This window comes from Oreochromis aureus, linkage group 20 (genome assembly GCF_013358895.1).
Source record: "Oreochromis aureus strain Israel breed Guangdong linkage group 20, ZZ_aureus, whole genome shotgun sequence".
NCBI classification, from domain to species: Eukaryota; Metazoa; Chordata; class Actinopteri; order Cichliformes; family Cichlidae; genus Oreochromis; species Oreochromis aureus.
In genome coordinates, this window is record NC_052961.1 from 21094378 (window position 1) to 21116185 (window position 21808).

At 41.1% G+C, this 21808-nt stretch overlaps 1 protein-coding gene across 1 annotated transcript in view; it reads left to right on the plus strand.

Moving 5' to 3' along the window:
* The window catches only part of cpne5a (copine Va), a 78018-nt gene that overhangs the window by 19272 nt on the left and 36938 nt on the right, over positions 1–21808 (plus strand). The window contains exons 6-9 of the mRNA XM_031726355.2: positions 933–1009; positions 15835–15898; positions 20358–20461; positions 20733–20837. Of these exons, the coding sequence (XP_031582215.2) occupies positions 933–1009; positions 15835–15898; positions 20358–20461; positions 20733–20837 (350 nt within the window). The remainder of the gene's footprint in view (positions 1–932; positions 1010–15834; positions 15899–20357; positions 20462–20732; positions 20838–21808) is intronic.

The window sequence follows — 21808 nt, forward strand, 5'->3', positions numbered from 1 at the left end:
CTAAAATGAGCTATATTATTCCTCTGGAGCGATAATAATCAAACTTTCATTTGCATCTGGCATAGACTCATTACTTTTTTTTCTTTTAAATGAGAAATGAAGCATTGCACATCATTATCAAAGCTATTCAACACATTTCCCCGTGTGCGCCGTGGTGCTCTTTGCAGCTGCGAATTTTGATTTCCAAGACAGCCGGCAATTTTTCTAAACAGTATCTATTTATTTTAAAATGGCAGGACTGTCTGAAAGGCGAGGTCCTTTGTTGTGCGGCATACATTCAAGAGAACAGCTCATTAAGGTGAATGTATGTTAGTGTCGTCTTTTATGCTGAAAGCTTTGATAGATAAACTCATACAATGCAGACACAAAACAATATATTTGCAGCACTTGGTTTGCATACTGCCAAAATGCTCATCATCAAATATGTCACGTGACGCTTTGTTGTTGCGCTTTTGCATTGTGCTCCATACTCTGGAAACAACCTGTATGATGTGTGTCTCCGTCGCCTTCCTTCTTTTGCGCTCTTTCGCTCCCCTGTTCGCTTCCTCTGAGGCTCTGTGACTCTTTACCCTCAGCTGTTCTCATTCTGCCTCTCTGCTCTCTCACATGTTCACTTTTGCTCTTCTTTCTCGCACTTGGTTGATGACAGTCTGGTATTTGAGTCGTGTGTCTTCTGTTCCATGATATGCTCTGTTGTGTCACTGCTGCTGCCTGGTCTCTCTCTCTTCTTCCTCCTCCTCCTTCTTCACCCCGGAAGCCAACCGAATTTAACGTACGTGTCTGCCTCAGACGTCCTAATTAATAACTGTACAATGCTTACAATTATGCTTAACTCCTCACGGCCTCTCCTTGTTACCCCCCGTGATCCATTTGAATGTTCCCATCCTACCTCTCTCTCTCGATCCCACTTTATGCCCTCCTCCCCATGGCAGGACTTCCTGGGACAGGTCTTCTGTACGCTGGGAGAGATCGTGGGCTCACCTGCCAGTCGCTTGGAGAAACCGCTCGGGTGAGTGGAGATTTCACAGTGTTCAATTTGCAGAGTTGTGTGACAAGAATGGGAGGCTCTCAGTGGTTTTTTTTAATGGAAGTAGACAAAGAGCAGTTTTAATTTGGAAGCACAAGTTTTCAGATATGAGATAATGAAAACTCAGTGCCACCTCTCAGCCTATTCAATCACAGCATGGCTCTTCTGCTGGATTTCATCCATACCAGTGAAGCTGACATCTCCCTTCTAGAGCCATCTTTATTGTACATTACAGTGCGAGATTAGACCAATGTGCTTGGATAGGAATGGGTAATTGAACATGACCAGGGGCTTCCACAATACAATTACTGTCATTAGGGAGGTGATCTAGCTCCAAGAGTGGATTGAAGTCAGCAGGAGACACATGACACTATCAGCTCCTTAGTGTAAATTGGGAAATAAGAAAGCCTGAAGCACTTGGCACCCACAGACCTGTGTGCGGCTCTTTGAGTTATGTGTCTTTTTGAGAGTGCGAAGGAGGGTTTGACACACTGTGAAGCCTGTGTTGGTGTGTGAGACCATGAGTGCAAAATATATGCCTCTATGTGAAGTATGAGGCGGTGCTGGCCCCGGCAGCGGGGGGGTTTGTGAGAACAGCAGGGCTTTGGTGTCGACCATGAACTCAGCCAGGGACCGGGGGTTGTGGATTACAGAGCTCAGTGCCCTTCAGTGTTGAATAAGAGGATGAGCAGGATCAAGAGACAGTGTTACAGTGTTCACCAGTGTGCTGTAAACTAGGCTTCACATAAACTAGGCTTCACACCTCACATCAGAGACAGGGAGGAGGATCAGGAGCTCCAGGCACACATGATGGAGAAAAGTATTGATTCCACGACCTCAGCAGGGTACCTTGATCATCGCTGAGAGGGTGATGATGATCATAAGTTTGATGTTACAGTCCACAATTTATAAAGTCAAGAAATGAGCTCCTGTGAAAACTTTCACTTGGGTTGCTATTAGCTGTTCCTTTCAAGTTTGGAAGTAGCAATTCAGGAAGCGCAAGAAAACTGAAGGTTTCTTTTGATTCTTTTCAACTCCATGACACTCAGTTAAGGGTGCGGTTTTCATCTGCCCTCTTTTTATTTGAATAGTTAAATAACGTGCATGAGAAACGTAGTTTTTCTCCCCTCCTGTGATAGACGACATCCCAGAAGTTGTTTAATGGCTTTGTGCTCCATTTCCTTGTCATGCATCCTAAAGTGACACTGTCTCTCTGCGCCGTAGCTTTGAGGAACGGCTCCTGCAGGGACTGAGGAAATCTGTTAGTCATGCTTAAACGAGCCCTCCCAAGGCACGCTGCATCCAATGACCTGCTTAAGAAGCACATCAGCACCCCTTTCCCTATTTTCCAGACTTCGTCTTTCATTTATTCGTCTTCCTTCCATCTACCAGATTCTTTTCTTCTGGCTTGACCCCTTTTTTCTTCATCGTGTTCTTTATTCCTTTTGTTCTTCCAGACCTCTCCCTCTTTTTCTTTCTGCTCCAACCAGCACGCAAGCACATATCAAAGCCTAAAACTTACCCAAAGCTTAATCCAGTCATAATTTTGATTTTAAATCTAAAGCCAATTCTAACTCCTCCAACTCCCTTTTTTTAAACTTTTTTAGGACCTAACTGCGTGTTTACAGATTCATATGCAATCAGCTTGGAAGATATGTGGCTTCAACTCTTTCCTCTACAGCTATACAATATACCAGTAGTATTTTACTGGCTGGCAAGAGGATAGAGGCAAGCTATTTTGGCATTTTCACCCATACTGACAGATAGTAGAGACAGATGGAAAATATGGAGATAGAGAGAGAACATTGACACTGGAGATGAGGAGCAAAGCTGGTTTGCCAGCCGTTGACATTTAGCCTCGCTTTCCCAGTGTTTACATAGCTGAAAAACTATAGTCAGTCAGTTAGTATTCTGACAAAGATAGCAGGCTAATATACAGAGTGACCTCCTTAAAATGAGAAATAAAGACAATGAGGTTTTATCTATAACTGAAAAAAACCCCTGCATATAGGTGCTTCACAGTTAAGTTAAATAAAATACAACATCCCATCACATCCTTCGCTCCACTTGCCGAGGGTGCAAAACTCCCGTGAACACTTAAACATTTGGTTCCTTTCTCAGGGAGCGCTGCTAGCTTGAGTGACACACGTGTCTGAGCTAAGATTAGCACATGGATGCATGCTGCTTAAGTATAGAAAGAGAGTTTACAGACATCTCAAAATGCAAGCACAGTATTATACCTTATGTGTCGTGTCCGTCATTCATGCTACTGCGCATAGAGCTCCAACTACTCCTGTAACAGCAATTTTATGGAACAGACCAGTGGTTCATTACAGACACAGTGGTACAAATACTTCCGTTTATAATCTGTTTTTAATGAGAGGCATGCATCAAAATTATTGGTGCAGGAAGAAATGTCAAGCTGAGTGACTGATGGGGTGAATGGCTTCTTTGAAAAAACCCCCACATGGGTGCTGTGATACAGCTTTCTTAGCTTTGATTGTTTGTGTGTTGTTGTTTTTTTTGCCTGCAGGAACAAATCACAATATAGTTGTATAGGTAACATAATAATAGTGTTCATTTAAAAAAATAGCTGTAACCTTTCCTGTCAGTATGGTGAAATATACCACACACATGTTTGTACAGCATATAAATGCAGCACAAGATTAGCATGCTAAACTCATTAGCCTACCCTTACTGTGCCCTTCTGCTGCATGCTTAAAGCTGGAAATGAACCATAAGGAAGACTACGACTGCCGCGGGTGTGCCGGATCAACCCACACAGGGAGGGAGGAAAGCTGGAAATATACAAAAATAACATATCAAAGGCATGCATGTGGAACTGAATAAATTGAGAGCTCACATAAAAGCTCACCTGACCTGTTTTCCTGTGGGAAAACTAACGCCTTCAAAGGAATAATGATGTTTTTCCAGCACTGAATACAGAAGGATAACTGACAAAGAAAAAAAATCTTTACACCTTCTGATAGGTACAGTATGTTGCACTTCTCATGCATTTCACACATGAATCTGTTCTGTGTTAGCTCCTCTTTCTAGCTGCAGTTATAAGGAAATGAATAAGCTCTCTACTCATGATAACTATTTCAGTAAAGACAGAGGCACTAAGTTCATCAATTCAATACTGTAACTCACTGTTTACATGTACTTACAATTAAAAGTTTAGCTTGAACTTGGCTCAATTATGACTGTCGAACTCTGACGATGTTCTTGATTTACCATAAATATATTTATAGCCATGCTGTATACCTTTTAATGACTTTTTTTGACTAAACAGAGCGTGCATAAAAACATCAAAGTCAAAGGACAGGCAGAAATTGCATTAAGTAATCCCATGAGAAGGGCTAAAAATATATAATTAAAAGAGAAAAGATAAAAGTGTAGTTAAACTGATAAATGTTCTCTTGAATTTTTACTTGTTTTGATGAAGATATCATTTGTTTTGAGCATCCTAATGCTTTAATGATAAAAAAGCGTAATACTTGATCAAAATCTCAAGAAGTTTGATCTCAGAATTACTGATAATTAATTTGTTTTTTCTGGTGTGAGAATATGTGGCTTAATTAGTGCGGTGGCTAATGTGCAACACAACACATTAATGTCTAACCTGATTTGTGATGATAATAATTACAATTATTTTAAATAATCACCAATCATTCTCTTATGGGAGGTGCAATGTCAAAGCTGTTATTGTTTTCCCCTCGTGAGTCAGAGTGTGTGCGTCATTGTGACGGTGTGGTGACTGGAGATACCTAGTTTGTTAGAAAACACCACAATGACAGTTTTACATACTTTGGCAGGAGTTTGATTTTGATTTTGGAAACAGGAAAGCATCTCAACCAGGACAGCTCAGTGTTTCTGCCCCCAGAGTTTTAATAAATTATGTTAAAGCAAATGCAAATGCATCTCCTGTTCAGCAGCCTTGAGGACAAGTTCAGGGTTGGTTGTATTTGAGAGGCTCTGCTGTATCTGGACTCCAAAGATTCCTGTGTGGTATCAGCAGGCATCATGGTACAGACAGGCAGGAAATGGAGAGCCCAGGAATGCCTGGAGGTATGGGAGTCCCAGCTGAAACATAAGCTTTTTGTGTTCACGGTAACATCTGGTCAGGCAAAGGACAAGTGCCATCAAAGAAGAGAGGAACAGCGTGATGGTGGACATGCAGCACCAGGTTATGTGGATATGGTGGGAGCATGCAGTGCAGAAGAAGAGCTTGTTGACCGACAAAAACCCAAAAAGATCGACTCACCTGCGTATCCTCTTTGCTATGAAAGCAGGACCACATGCTAAAGACCATCACTGTTACAATCTCCAAAACCAAGAGCAAACATGTCTGCCAGCAGAGACTGGGGAACTGCTACAATCTCAGCCCAAACCTGCAATGTGGCTGCTCACCTCAGCGTCAGACTTGGAACTGGATCTGGAGAGATATAGAAACTTCAAAGAGGCCAGACACGGCACCTCTATCAGTCTCCTCCATGCAGGTGCTCCTATTAGAGCTCACAGTTCCCTGGGAGGAGCACATGGAGGAGGCAAATGAAAAAAGCAATCCACATATCATGAGCTGGTGGGGCTCTGCAGGAGGGGAGACTGGAAGGCATGCCGCAAGCTTATTGAAGTGGGGGGCAGAGGATTCACAGGTTGGTCACTGTGCAAGATTTACATGCTACTCAACATCACAGGGGCTGAGAAAAAGTGAAAGAAAGAGCCTCCTGTTGGCTTTGGATTAGGAGGAATGTTCCATGCAGTAGTGCTACTGGGACACAAGCCAGGGCCTCATCAACCCAGACTGGTTTGAGTGTATATGATGTTGAATCACATCACCCAGATATTCTAGGTCATGTTATTGCAAATGCAAAAAAACTTCACCACAAATGTTAATCTGTTAATCAGTACCGACTTATCAAATTGCATTTGTCACATGTTAAGTGATATCTGATCACAACAGTGCAATGCAGATGTTGAAAGATAAGCAGTGAACGGCGAATATGTTTTTTTTTTAAATAAAGCTTAGTTCTGCTTTCATCAAATCAGCAATCCTTTAATTTACCAAGTTATCTCTCTGTCAAAACAAGTCAAAATTCAACATATCAAAAAACATGGTGTCAGTTCTCTAATTGAGTTTAGGACTGAACAGATATTCAATACAGCAACAGCAATACACTGATGCAATCTAGCACAACAGCAATAGGATAAAAATCTCTGAAACTTCAAACTTTTCATATCTGTTGACATCCGGTTTATGTTGTCTCATCTAATATTTTTTGTTTATTTTCAAAAGGCTAATTTTCATCCGTAATCTCTGGTCAGATCTTAAAATCCAAGGTTTTTATCAGACTTACATTCGATCCTTAAGGTCACAGGACATCAGTGCACGTTAGGGTGAAAAAACACTGCACAGTGTTAAACTGTAACTGCAGTCCAACTAATTTCAGTGTACTAAAAATCTCAGCTTTGAGCAGAACTGTGTCATCTTGAAGTTTGAGGACGTTGTACCTGATTATTATTTCACTGAAACAAATATGTTTGTAAGCAGTAGTTGCCGAGCCCCTTCTCTTAAATGCTTTGCAGTCTTATATGCACACAGGCTGTTTGCAATTATAAAAAAGGCAGATCAAGTGTTGAAATTGATAGTAATTTACTAAACAATGGGTCCTTGATTCACACAGAGATAGCCTCAAGCTGCATCACTCTCTCTGTGAGCTGCTCTCGTCAGCAGCAATGCTGAAAAGAGGACCAAACACTGAGGCAGACAACGTGAAAAATAAGACTGATAAAAGAACATACATTAAAATAAAATAACAAAAATAACCAGAGATATACAAACTCTAAAAATATCTAAAAACTGGTATCTAAAACAGTAAGTATTGGGCTCACCTCTTAATCTTTGAATTCACATGTTTTCTGTCCCATTGCCCAAGGACTATAAAATCACTGCCCATTCAGTCTTCCTTTATAAACATTTATAAAGTGGAAGCGTTGGAACCTGCCATGAAGTGTCAGACCACGTCAAGTTACGGAGAGGGTCTGTAACTTAACTCCAAATCTCCTCTCACATTAACATCAGCGCAATGACTGTGTGCCAGGAGCTTCATAGTACAGGTATATGGCGTTATTTTACGCCATAAGTATCAGGTGACTTTCATGGGAGAACTTGAAATGGCTCCAATCCTGCAATAGCCAGCAGATATGTCTGTGAACCTCTGCTTGGCTCATCTGGTTTAGTACACATGATTGTCTCTTTGTTGGAGGAGCCAATAAATAGCTTCCTATTCAGGTTGTCTCTGCATTCTAATGTCATTATGACAATACGATCTCTGCTCGAGGGATGGATTGGGTGACGGGTTAGTTAGAGCCACAGATGAAATGGTTTCTAAGAGGGATCTTTTTACATAAGCTAATTATGAAATGCAGCATTATATTGTATTCAAAGTTAACAGTTGAAATGTATACTAAAAGATCAAATGCGTAATGTCATGCCCGCAATATTATTTCAAACTGCTGTGTAAACTCGCAGAGTGCTATAACTTACCATAAATTTACTCAAGGAACACTGAAGCAAAGGGCATCGCTTGTCTCATCTTGACTTCAGAGACTCACAGTTCTTTCAAAGTTGTTGGTTAATGTAGATGGCTGACGGCGGCGCTTCCTCTGAGATGAAATAAAACCACAGATTTAAATAACGAGTGGGAGTGAGAGAAGTTTATTTGTTAGTGAAACTGAAAATCCCTAATCCAATTATTCCTGATACTGTAGATGGGTACATGCAACCAGGTACAGTGTTTCTTTAACTTTTAGCCCCCCGTGTTTGTCTGTTTTACTTAATTGGGAGGTGAACTGTTCTAGACGGCTTATACTAATCAGCATTCTCTGCCTCGGGGCATCACACACAATTAGACCATTCTGCTGCCTTGCTAAATGCCAATTTGGGCTCTAAGGCTGAGCACTAACAAGAGTCCCTCTCTAATAATGTGTATTCCTGCTTAGATGTATAAAAACCCCAACTGTGCTGAGTGTACAAGAACCCTTTTTGTCCGATGAAACAGGGATTTATTAGGTACCATTTTTGCTTCCATAAGAAGCAAAAAGCTTCCCCTCCCTGCAGCGCAGCTCTCACAACAAACTGTTTGTTTGCCTTGCCTTCCCACTCATTCAGATAAATTGTCAGCTACATTGCTCTGTTTATGACTCTTCAAGGACTTTGGAAAATTTCTGCTTTGTGCCTCCGATGAAAGGAAACGGTTCATTTATATATATACTGTGCTTGTTATAAGTATTGTCTCTTAAAGCTCTGCAGATAATAAGGCAATAGATTTTTGTCTTAACGCTACTAATAGAGGCCTCAAGTGCAAGAGCAGGCAAGGGCAGTGGAGGTTTTTACTCTTCCGATAAGCTTAGCTGATTTCTTTTGCAGTCAGAGCAGACAGTGTTAATTTCTGTTATGACCACAAGCTGTGTCTGCTGCAAAGGTGAGAGACCAAACCGAAAGGCACACTGTGTTGCTGATCTATCTATTCAGAGGCTGAAAACAATCTGTCGGTGCGCAGATTGCAATCAGAGGAGGTCAGGGCAACCCACTGCAACATCATATGAATTTCATTACATGTGCCCAGCGCTAGGTGAGGGGGCGAAAGGTGGCTCAACAGTAACACTGCAGGGAAAACAGAGGGCAGAATGAGCTGTGAGTTGATATTACCTACAGTCATGGTAAATAGAAAATACACCCGTAATGGTATGGTTTTAGGTATTGTGGGATAATAAGGGTAATTTACATATTTATTGTATCATTATTTATGTAACGAAACTAAGTCAGAAGCAGGTGCTGCTTGTTTAATTGAATAATTTGATGGTCTGAAGCATTCAGGTGTGTGTTAACATGATTCCAACAGGAAAAGACATCAGTAAAGATCTTAAAGAAGTAATTGTTGCAGCCCATCAGCCTTGGAATGTTTATAAGGCCATTTACAAAGAGATAAAGATCACAAGTGGAAACATTCAAGTCAATTATTAGTCCTTCCATGAGTGGACATCCCAGCAAATTTACCTCATGCAGTGCTCAGAGAAATTGCATCGAATTCAGTAGCTACATCAGGCCCTACAGGCCTCAGTTAGCATGTTCTCTAATTGAGTTTAAGTATAAGTTAATGACTTTACAATTAGAAAAAGACAGAACAAGTCTGGTTTGGGAGGGTTGCAGGAGAAAACCTCTTCTCTATAAAAAGAACATGGCAGCGGAGCTTAGGTTTGCAAAATATCATCTGAACAAACCACAAGGCTTCTGGTACGAAGTCCTTTAGACAGATGAGACTGAAGTGGAGATGTCTGGCCACAATACACGGTGACATGTATGGAGAAAACCAACCACAGCATTAACACCTCATACCGACTGTAAGCGTGTTGGTGGAGTGGTGATGATTTGAGCTTGTTTAAATATTCTACAGTCAGATGAGAGGCAGTCTGACAGCTGGAGCTTGCCATAAATTGGGTCATACAACATGGCAATGATCCCAAACATAGCAGCAAATCTATAACAGAAAAGGCGAAAAAGAAAAGAATCAAGGTGGTGCAATGATCCATGCAAAGTCCAGACCGTAACCTGACCTCAACCTGTGGCAGGACCTTAAGAGAGCTGTGCATACTCTAATGCCCACACAGTGGGCCAGAACTTTTGCACAGCAATGTGAAAGACTGATAAAGTCATACATAAAGTGATTACTTCAAGTTACTTAAAATTATCCCTGAAAAAATGATTCAATACACTATTTAACCATGAGGTTTGCTTAGTTTTTTATTTGCGGCGTCTGCATCTTGGCTTAATTTTTGTTAAAAAATAAATGACATGGTGGAAACTGTCGTGTTTTGTTGTTCATCTGAAGTTGCATTTATCAAATTTTCAGACCTGGTTAGGATCAAATAAATTTTCATTATATCCTGATATGTAAAACCTTGAACTGACAGAGGGTGTACTTTCTTTTTTTTCTGCCACGACAGTAGTTTAAAAGTACAATAAAATGCATTCCAAGTATAAAAGCAATGGAAATTGGGCATCTTTCTTAGCGTTTCATATAGAGATGTTCTTTGCTTGCTAGGGGGAAATTGAAACTGACTCGTTATGCTCTCTTGAAGAGTTTCTGTTACTGGCAGAACACGGGGATTAGAGTGAGCTCGCTGTCATGAACAGGTTTTGCCTTTGGACTGAGAGAGAAAGTTTCCTTCTGACTGACAGCTTCTTCTTCTCTTTTGCTGTCAAAACAAGCGACTTTTAGCTTGCAGGTGGTTGATGACAGCCTCATTTATTCAGAATCTCAATAAAGCAAAGATTGTTATAGTAATTAAAGTCTGCGCTGTTATTTATGCAATCAAAACGTCAACACCAATCTCATTACATCACTACACTCATAAAATGGAATACAGTCTTAATTTAATCAAATTTCTTGTTTAATTAGTCACTATATAAATAACACGATTAGCTCCATTGAGGGAGATTGTGGTGATGGTCTTTACCCGTCACTGGTACCTGGTGAATAACACGTGCCTGCAGTAGTAATGGAACGAAGGATGGCAGGTTCGTGATAATGTTGTCTCGCACCATGCGTCTCGTTTCCATCGGTAAAAATGTAAGCACATTCTTTCCTTGTGATGGTTTAATAATATCTATTAGACATTTTTCTGTGCCACAGTTTTTGCCCTGTTTACCGGCTTTGTGCTCATTCTGACAGAGCCTCAAAGAGCTTAGCACAGGTAGCCTGTGGCTACCTGCCTTGAACACAAACAGCATCTCCTCCTGCAATACCTGTAGGAAGGAGCTCCTGTCTGAGAAATACAGCGGGTGTTCTGGTGCCCTTTTGAATAAGTCGTTGCACTTTTCATCCTCTTAAAAAATCTTGGGAAGGTGAAGGATTATGGATTCTTATCGGTATATGAAGATCAGAGGGATTAGTGGTATAATCCCATTTAAACCCACAAAGAGTTTTGGCAACCTTGGCTAATTCTGTTCAGCTATGATATGCCCACTGCCCCATATGGTTACAGTGGCACAGAGCCCGATTATCTGCCTTCCACCCATCCCTGCTAGCCTTTGACTCGACTGGAACTCGTTAGATTTGTTAATTTATATCAATCCCCTTGTCATCCAGGCAGATTTACTAAATTCACTGACCTGGACAGTCGCAGTGAAATGCAGTTAAACCGATCCTTTTTTTCTTGCTGTGCTCGCACCTAACCTTACTGAATAATTTTTTTAAGTGATTAATTGCCGTTAAGGTGTGAAATTGCAAAATAACACTTCTTTGCACGATAGCGGTGCAGCCATTATGCGTCATAGGAAAAAAAAAAAGCAGACCCACCCTGCAGAAACTGCAGTGTGAAAAAAAATCGCTTTCTTCTTCTAGGACTCTCACTCATGTTGTTGAGCAGATAACCCTCTCTCACTCTCTTATGCGTGACACGTTGCACTGTCGTTAAATATCAAGACCATCCCTCATCCTAATGACCTAATGTGAACGGCATCAACAATTGCTTCCTTCTCCCTCTTCGGACTTTAATCTCACCATCCTCCATCCACCCGACCTCCGCACAGATAGGCAATGGAGAATACAGGGATTGTGAATCACTATTTCATGACAGCAACTGCCTCTAGATGGGAAATTATAGAGGCCATACATTGAGCCTGAATATCCATATTATAATATGTCATGCCTAATAATCTCTGATGCTTGCGTTTCGGAGGAATAAATGGTTCGCATACATGGTTCCCTGGCAAATAGAGACACCCAGTACTCACATTGGTATTCTGCAGAACAGCAGTATCAAAAACTTTGGCCAAGTAATTGTAGTAATGTTGAAATATGCTGCTTGATCTCTCTCCATTCAGTTGATCAAACAGGGGTTCTGTCAAGGCAGCTGTAACTAACCCTCTGTTTCAGAGCTAAGAGCATGACAGCACTTCTTGCCTCTGTTTCTTTCTGGGTAAAGGAAGCTGCTGTGCTACAAGGCGCTATTTCATTTCTGTCTCTATTTGTTTCTCTTCTTCATGAAGTTTTGTTTGATCCTGGGGGATTCTGCTGAAAAGGAGAAACAGCAGACATGATGCTAATCTGACTTTAAAAATTAGTCCTGCTGAGGTTTCCAGGCAACATCAGTGCACACCCTGAACTAGAATTTAGTTGGTCAGGCCCTTATGGTACTGTGTCTGCTGAGTGCCAAGGGAAGCCTGTAAGTGACTGGATGAATTATGGAGGACTACGAATGGTGGAAAGGATCATCATACATACTTAGCATGCGGTTAGCGCAGTCACTACTCACCTGTATTGCTATGATGCAGGAGTATTACCATATTGCATTAATCAGCCTTTTATATTAACAGGCTGCCAGCCTTCTCTGAACAAGTTGTCCACATTAAGACTTTATTTAACTCTAAATTTAAATGCTATTATTCCTTCTGTAAAAGAGTTCTCTCTCTGCGTCATTCCCCATTGTTAGAAGTATGAAAACAGTTTTGGTTACTAAGCCAACTATTTGACTTTTGCCATGTATCTAGAACAACCTCACCTCCAGGAATTACTGTAAAACAGAGCCATCTGTGTGCTAGAAAACATATTAAGGGTAATACTGTGTATTGATATGCATATTCATGATGATGTAACTTGAAACAGTGAAGGTCTCAACTCAAATTGTTGCTGGGGATTGCCAGGCTGTGAAACATCACAAAATAGCTTCATCTTGTTGTACTGGACTCGTTTAAAAATTCAGATGTTACAAATGTGTTTTGCACTTACACGACCACCTTGATTAAATCCTTTTGGTTCCCCACAGCTGACAGACTGTAGACTGTGTTCATTGCAGATTTACAGGAAAGAAGGACCACAGCCAAACATTTCACATAATTTCATCATCAAAGTGTTTTCCCCACTGAAAAACCATCAGTATATGAGTGCTGAGAGAATGAAGCCTCCTGATGCAGGACACTTTGTGTCACCTGCAGTCACGTCGCAGCACGGAGCAGAAAAAGTTAGAGAAAAAAAAAACAAAGTCACGTTCGACCGATAATTGGTAGGAACTGTATTTATCCATTCAGTGCTTGCTTGCTTGCTCTTCACGTTAACTAGTCATTGTCAGGAGAAATTGCACACTCAATAATGCATACCTGATTTAAAAGACCATTGCCCTTTTGGTACCTGCTCTCTTCTCTGCAGCAGAGATTAGAGCAGGGTGGTGCATTTTAACGTGCCTGGAGCTGATATTTTACCAATTGCTGGATCTCATTTCCTGGTTTAATAGGAGTATCTAACATTATTGTGACCTCAGGGAGATAATATGACCTGTGGAGCGTGCAGGGTTTACTGGCATCATTGGTTAGAGCTTTACTCGCTTTTCAAGGCGCCATCAAACTGCACGGTGGTGACTTGGAGTAAAGCATCAATAATTCAAGGACAGTTAATTCACCCTGAGACTGGTCTCTGTGGACCTCCAAGATAAAGCCCGAAAACTAAGCAGACCTGCTCCTCGAGAGTTCAGTTTTTCCTTTTGCCTCATTAAAGCAGATGCAGCAGCCACAGTTCAGTGCTAAGTGGATTTGTGTTGAGGTACAGTACTATGCAAAAGTCTCTCAGACCCTCATTTCTTTATATTTTAGTACCCAGGAGCTGGACTTTTTTAAATGTAAAGATGTCACGAGCAATAGTTGTCTAGGCTTGCTGAAGGTCTTTCAAAGTTGTTTTTGAGCATTGGCTAATTTTTCACTCATTTTAAGTCTATTGCTTGCATCTGAGCACTTTTTTTTTCACTTGACGCTGACCTATGGATATTCTAACTCAAGGGATGAACCAGTGTTGTCTTTAAATCTCAGACAAACTGGCAAACAGACAAAATCTAATCTTTAGACACTTTGTTACTAACAGGCTTTTGCAACAACACAGACGTTGTTCCTTTCTTTAGCTGAAAGGTGATTCCCGAAGAACCATTAGCTGAAAACTCTGCAAATCTCTGGTTTGCAGAGTGTCCTTAAGAAATTTGGAGAAACTGAAAAAGTGGAGGGCAAAAGTAGTGACAGGCCCCCCCAAAAAACTATCTACCTCAGATAAACAACAAATCATATTCTTAGGAAATAAGAAAAATCTGGCAAAGACCTGAGAGGAGCATTTGGCTCTTCAGTTGATCTAGCTACTGTTTACTGAAGTCTAGTCTGAAATGGTCTTAGTGGAAGAAGCCTGAGAAGACAAGAGAAGCCTGGAGAACTATTCCTCCACAGCATGACAACTGGTTTTATAGAGTTTTACTTCTTGTGATGCAGTCCTGGCAAACCTGATTGAGATTAATGGAAAACACCTCGTACCATATGTCCTAAAAACATTACAGAAATCTCCTATGCAGGCAGGCTCGGGTTCTCTGATATAATCGAGTTGTGAAAGTTCTCTCAGGTTTGTGCTTGAGATTGATGTTATGAATAAAGGAACTTTTGCTGTTATAGTCAAAGGCTGCCTCTCGCTTAGCAGTATGTATCTATTAGTACTGATATTCAGATCAACTATCACAGCTTGATGAACAAGTCTGTCACAGGAAGTCTGACCTTCTAATGACTGGTCTCCAGCTAAGGCCACAGCAGGACACTCGTGTAATTTCCTTTTTTATCCAGAAGGATGATGGGAGCTGTAACAGCTGGAATGCTATTGTATGATTGGAAAACAGATATGGTGTATTGCTCTGTGTTGGGTCGAATGGATTCTGCCTTCTTCTCACAGCTTCAGTGGATGCTGAGAGTTGGTTAGATTGGATATCAGAAAAAAAAAAAAGTCATTTTGTTCCGCTTCAAAAAATACAGCCAAATAACATTTAGGACAAACTGTGGCGCAGCGCTGTCTCTATTTTTGTTAGAATCAGCCACTGGATTGGCAGCTTAGTGAAGAGGTGATGTATGGAAACACAGACATGCAGAGAGCGCCTCTTGTGCTGCGATATGTCTTGATCATCTGCCGGAGCGTGAATCAGTGGTAAACAACTGCAGCTTTAAAGTCTCAATATGGTGCTGGCAATCGGGAATCAGAAGAGCTCGGCTTCTCAGCAGTCTGATATCACACTGTTCTGAAAACTTGGGAGCCTATATTTATAACTTGTTTTTGATTCACTTAAGGTGGAGAAAAAGGAATAATGTGCTCATTAGAGCTGTCAAACTGTCATACTAAATTAACATTGCAATTCTATATGGCCTTACTGAATTTAAAATACAATTGGATGTGAAAATAAGCCAGAAATGAAGCCTGATTGTACAATTCAAACAACAAGGAATCTTAGAAACATAAATATTTCTAATTATCGACACTTCTGTCTCCCAAAAAGGTATATCTATTCTTCTTTATATGGCTGGTTGCTTAGGGGTTGCCACAGGAAATCATCTGCCTCTATCTCACCCTATCCCTAGTGTCCTGTTCTGCCACTCCAACCTTGTGCGTGTCCTCCTTCACTACATCCATGAATCTTATCTGTGGTCTTCCTCTTCTATCGCTCAGAAGGTGTGAAATCAAACTTGTAGAATAGAAAGGCACATAAAAGCGTTTCAGCTCCACTTAGATACTTCAACCTCTTTTCCAAAGATAACCGAACTCAGTGGACTTTACAAAAGAGGATGCTAGAACTACTGACAATGTTGCTGTTTACTGACATCATGGATTAGTATAGCAAAATGCAACACAATGCCTCTAAGTGTTAACCTACTAACATCTAAAAAATGGTCAAAATGGATCGCTGTGAAAGTTTTACTTGGATGAGTGAAGGATATGTGTTTGTTTTCACAGTGGTATACCCGGGAAGAAATGTGGAACTATTATCTTGTCTGCGGAGGAGCTTGGAAACTGCCGAGTAAGTCCAAAAAGTTTTAACCATCATAGTACTTTTTTTGTTTTTGGAACTGTTTACACTTTAAGTGTCAGAGTAAATGTTTTGCAGTGTTCACTTGTCTCATGTGAACTCGACCCTTAAGCATCATTACATCTGACTTTAAATGAGCGAATTGTTAAATTGTGACATGTCACTGTGAGATCGCCTGCGTTGTATGGAATTGCTCCATTATCTATGTTTAGCAATGTTCACGAGTCCGCTGAAGTGAAGTGGGATATTTAATATCCTTTACTCCAGCGAGATATATTGTGCCATAACTGTCCCCATTAAACGAGCAGGATATGCCGTGTTACTTTGCAATTGCGTTTGCCATTTGGAAGTTGTGTACATAGTGGATATGCTATGAGTTTGAATAGCTATTTAATGAGACCGCCTTCATTTCAATCACTAAAACAGGCACTTGCTCCTATGTAGTGTGCGTTAATCCATGAGTCTGCGTTAATAACCTGTGTCCACTAATGCCCATTGACTTTCTCTCCACACTGCTAAATGAAGATAGTAAATAATCACATTATACTGCTGCCAGTGGAGCAGGACTTATTGACCGGAACAACCGGCCTCCCTCAGAGGCTGAACAAAAAGCCCTTGAGCTTCTCTGTAAATGTTTTATGATTCCCTAATACATGTAAGCAGTGATTCAGTGGTTTCTAACTTCCTGACATACTTGTTTAGCTTAAAAAAGCACCTTGTTTAACAATCATTGTACCTGACTAGGTGTTTTTTTTTCTTATTGTTTATTCCCTGACAAATAAAGAGTCTCCTGTTAGAGTGAGACTGATAAGACATGCTGATAATGAAACCGCCACGATAACCATTACTGATTCTGCGCTGCTGGATTGAAGTGTCAGTGCTCACAGTCATTGGAGGGCTGCTGTGAGTCATCAGGTGCATTGGATCTGCGAACGATAGGAGTTAGCATCATCGCTGCAAAGCACCTCTTCAAGAGGCGATTCAGTAATATAAATGCAAATGATCGTTACTGGTACAAATGATGATTTCCCTTCTCCCAGACTCCATTAGAGAGACGCCGACTAGACATGTCACCGCAGACCTGCCCTGTTTACACAGAATTTAACCCTGAACTGAAACGTGTCAGGTCTGAGAAAAGAACAGGCAAATGAAAGCAACGACGTACTAAAAGCATAACTCCGAAGACAGCGCTGTCAGCACAACACCACACCTGTGAATTCTAACAGTTTGGATTGCCACCATCCATCTGGTTGTTGTTTATTCTATAATCCACCTGTGACCAATAAATGGAGGCAGCTGAGTTGCTGCATCGCCTGAGGTAAACACTGCAACTCTTGTTTGGGGAAAGTGAGACGAGCAGAGGGAGAATCGACTGGGGAAGTTCTGCAGGGACTGTGAATCGAGAACTGGGTTGGCTCTCACCTTCGTGGTGGATTTGCCAGGTATCATTAGACAGAGCAACAGCCTCTGCATGGATCAAAGGCTTCCTCTTGGCTGTCGTTGCCTCTGGCACATAGGAGTGCAGAGCAGTGGCTGGCTCGCTTCACATCTTCCACACGGTCCAGCTCCAGCTCTGTCTGATTTAAATAAAAGTAAACCACACAACATTTAACATATGGAAGCTGTAAACCTCAGTCCTGGTTATCAGTACGACTATCACAATTGTTCACAATGTGTCGATTTTATTTATAAAACTTGAGTTTTCTACAAAGAGGCTTTTTAGTCTGTACAGAACAGCCTCATGTCCTATGAGTATGGAAAAAGTAATCAAGTAAATTAAATGAAATAAAATAACACAAAACCTCTTGAATGAATTTAAAATAGCTCTGGTAACATTAAACCCTGATTACACTAACATTTTTCATTTATCAAGCAAACGTTCTTCACTTTATCACTGTAGTCCGAAGATTTCATGTTCTTTTTTGTGCTTACATAATGCTCATCCTTACATTGACAAAAATCCTTCACCTGAGGCTTACAGTCATAATAGACGAATGCTCGGATGAATGGAGTGATGTGCGAAGCATACAAAGCAGTTGTGTTAATTTCTGGTTCATATAATCCACTGGCTTATGATTCATTTTGTGATTCACTACAGTCTGCAATCCCAAGGATGTCATAAGCTTATGTAACATGAATTCAAGCACTGTCTGCATTGCTTTGTATCTCTTTGAAAAGACCAGCCCCACTCTCTGTAAGTGGCAGTGTGCATTGCTCTGCCACTTACCCCATGCGGTGATATCTTGGTAGAGCAGAGAAACGGGTAGGAGGATGTAGACTGAACTCACTATTCCCCTGCTGCTCCTAAACCTCAGTGGCTGAAATGAATGTTCTGCCTTTTCCTCGCTTAATGAGAGAACACTGCTAGGCTCCGATGTGGGTATGTGTTATCTATGCCTAATGAAGGCTTAGGGCACTGTGCTGCCATGATAGTGTAATTGTAGAAGCTGTGTCAGGGTTAAGCAGGACAGTTATACTACGGATCTATTTTTTTAAGGGCTTTCATATCTGACCTAAGCAAACTCTCCCAACATGAAGTGTTAGTTTTAATGCACCAAACAGCACCTTGGAAAATTAAATGTTCTTGTGAAAAAACCACAGAGGGAGAGCTTGACGCACTGCAGGTAGAAAATGCAAAGATATTGCAGGCTGGATAGAAAGGTAGATAATAACTGAAAATGACAGTAGGAAATGAAAATGGATATATAGCAACCCATTTAGCTGCCAGCGCTGACTGTTTTAATCATAGCTTTACTCTTCACCTGCTTCAACATTTCCACCACAGTGGAAGGATTCAAACTGTGGTGTAATCAGATTAGCTCATTCTTTAAATTGTTCCAGCACAACAATTTAATTTTTTTGGACTCTAAAGGAGTAACTCTATTATTTCAAATAGTTCAAAATAAGTGTTGTTTATTTAACATTGGACCTTGTTGAATACTCTTATTTAACTGTATATGCAGGACTCCAACCTGCCTATTGTTCAAGGGGCTGGCTAAAAAGAAGAGTGGACTAAATAAAAGTACATAGCTTCCAGTGTGGAAATATGACGCCGGTGAAATGTCATTCTATCTGAAGGTTACTAAACAGCAATAGCTGTGGCTGCAAAGAGTCTTCTGCTCCTATAGAAGTCTATGGACATACAGCTCTCTGATGTAGCCTCTGTAAATACTTTCTTGCTAAGTTTATGGACTCACTCAATCATTTTAGATCATACTGAATAGAAAATTAAGTCTATTATGAAAATCTTGGTCATACCATGTTTTAAAATGGAAGATTATCTGCCGCATGAAACCCGTGCGCTCAAAGTAGCTACGCCCACCTTTCATCCTCTTCTTTTATGCCATCTTTTGTACTGGCAGAAAATGAGGACGAGCATAATATCCCCCTCTTAAGGAGAAAACTCGAGGAGTTATTGTACTTTGAATTATGTAGTAGCTCCGTGGTAGTGCTGTGTCCAAGGCAAAAAGTGATGTTGTTGGGGGTTAGCGAGAGGCAGGTCAGTGGCAGACCGTGTCCGACTGATGTGGGTCAAAGCAATCAATAGAGGCCCTGCCCTGCACCATGCTGGTTTAGATCTAATAGCGGCACTTCAAACCCTAAAAGCCCAGCTGGGTAAAGACAGCTCTTCTTTTTGCTCCTTGAAAGCTTCAATGTCTTCTGGCATAAAACTTTAACAGACTCTAAGATGTGATAATAAGACCCCCGATTTACATATGATGTACATTTGGGGGGGTACAAAGCTGTTAAGAAGGTCTGAATATCATTGAGGTGAAGATGATGATTGAGATGCTGATGGAGAACACTTTGCAGAGCTTTTCTTCTGATGTGGACATTTACCTGTCCAGTGTGCCCATTATGCAGCTTCATTATTGTACTATATAGTGACCACAGGGAGCCAAACTGGAATCAAGAACATTATGGAGCATGCTCTTTGTCTTTGATGTGGCAGTACACATTGAAATGCTGCCTTTATGAGTATAATTATGATAATACCAGCCTTTCTAATGTATCATTAGCTGCACTCACACCCTCCACATGCTTTTGTACACAGGCCCCTCCCTCTCCGTGTGCAGGGTGTTAAGATCCATTTATGTGCCTCTGTATGGTTACTCTTATTGTTTCTGTTATTTTATACAGCATAAGGTATTTTGAATTTCATTTCCCATGTTCCATCTACATTGTTATGCAGGTGTTGCATAATAAAGAAATGGTAATGAATGCATTTGCAGGTTTTTGAAACTAGAGCCCACTGTTTGGATTTGCTCTCCTCTTATTAAGATTCAGTCAGCACTTTGCTTTTAGTTGGTGCTTCAGTGCTTTTATATCTTGGCACACAGCATGTGTACACAAACATCGGGAGGCAAACACAGCCAGTAGCATGGATTTAAAATGTCCTGTACTTTTCCGTCATTCCATTTCTCTGACTGCCTTCCTCCTTTGTCTGTAGGATTACGCCACCATGCAATTTTGTGCCAACAAACTGGATAAAAAGGACTTCTTTGGAAAGTCGGACCCCTTCATGGTCTTCTACAGAAGTAATGAGGATGGCACGTGAGTTTGTCTTTCGCATTTGCGTCTCAGTAGGTCTTCTGTTTTGGCGTTTCAAAGCCGGGCTGGAGGGCACGAAGCTCCAAGAGGAAGGGAAGCAAGGTTGAGAAAATTAGAAATAAGATCGAGACCCCTTGAACTCAGTTGCATACCGATGAATTCATGCAGAGATGGTTTCAAGGCAAAGCAGTTTTCTGCTTTAGATGTGAGAAGATTTTTCTCACTGATTTCTTTTTAAAGTGTTTTAAGGTGTTTGTTTTAACTGCATCTCCAGGTTCACTATCTGCCACAAGACCGAGGTGGTGAAGAACACACTGAACCCCGTGTGGGAGCCCTTCTCCATCCCTGTCAGAGCGCTCTGCAATGGAGACTATGACAGGTAGGTTGACTGATGATGTACAGGTGAGTCTCATGAAGACAAACAAATATTCCCACACACTCAGAGTTTGTTTTTCAAGGAGAAATTAAAGCGGTGCAGAGTTTTAATATGTGGTGTAGCTCTTACAAAGTGGATCAGGGCTATCAGATTTAGAGCAAATTGATTTTCTAATGTTATTCTATCCGCTGCTGAAATAGACAATTATTACAGGCTGACTAGCACTACATGCCACCTTGCCTGGCTCTTTATTGATTTCTCCACAATCACCGAGAGCCTTTCAGAGCATTGCAGGGTTTCTGATTGGTTTCTCTGGTGGCAACTTCTAGCTTATCTGAATCTTTTCAGAGTGAAGGGCATTGCAGAATACCCGAGGAGCAGGAAGAGTTTTGGCAGGAAGATAAAATAACGCGAGCGAAAAACGAGAGCGAGAGGAGAGGGAGAGTCGGTCTAAAGATGTTGACAGGTGGCTGGAACAACACAGGAGCCCTTCTATGTGCGTGTTTGTGTGCAGAAGCAGGAAAATGTTTAGACCCAGACAGCCGTGTGAGTGTGTAGAAGTCATCAAAGAACATGTCAAACCATGGCCTCCGCTACACTGGGTGTCAGTGAAGGTTCGCTGCTTTCAATCCTGTCTCTGTTCACCTGCCCGGAGAAGCTAATTGGGTCAGACAGATGGAGCAGAAGCATGAAAGTATCCTGATTCCCTTTGAGGATTTTGATGACAAGAGAAATCTGCAGCCATTTAGGGTCTCTCGGCTTTTCTTTTAAAATATCTACAGTTTCCGAGATCTATACTGGAGACCTCCTGTTGCAATTTATCAGTCTTTTCATCCAATACTTTTCAAATCATGACATTTTTATTTCTCTTTAAATTGTATAAGTAGAAATGGCCTGGTTTCTCCCCCACAGGCTTTTCTTTTGGACTCCTGTAAAATGCACAGACAGGGTGGTCTGTGCTGTATTTTCTGTAC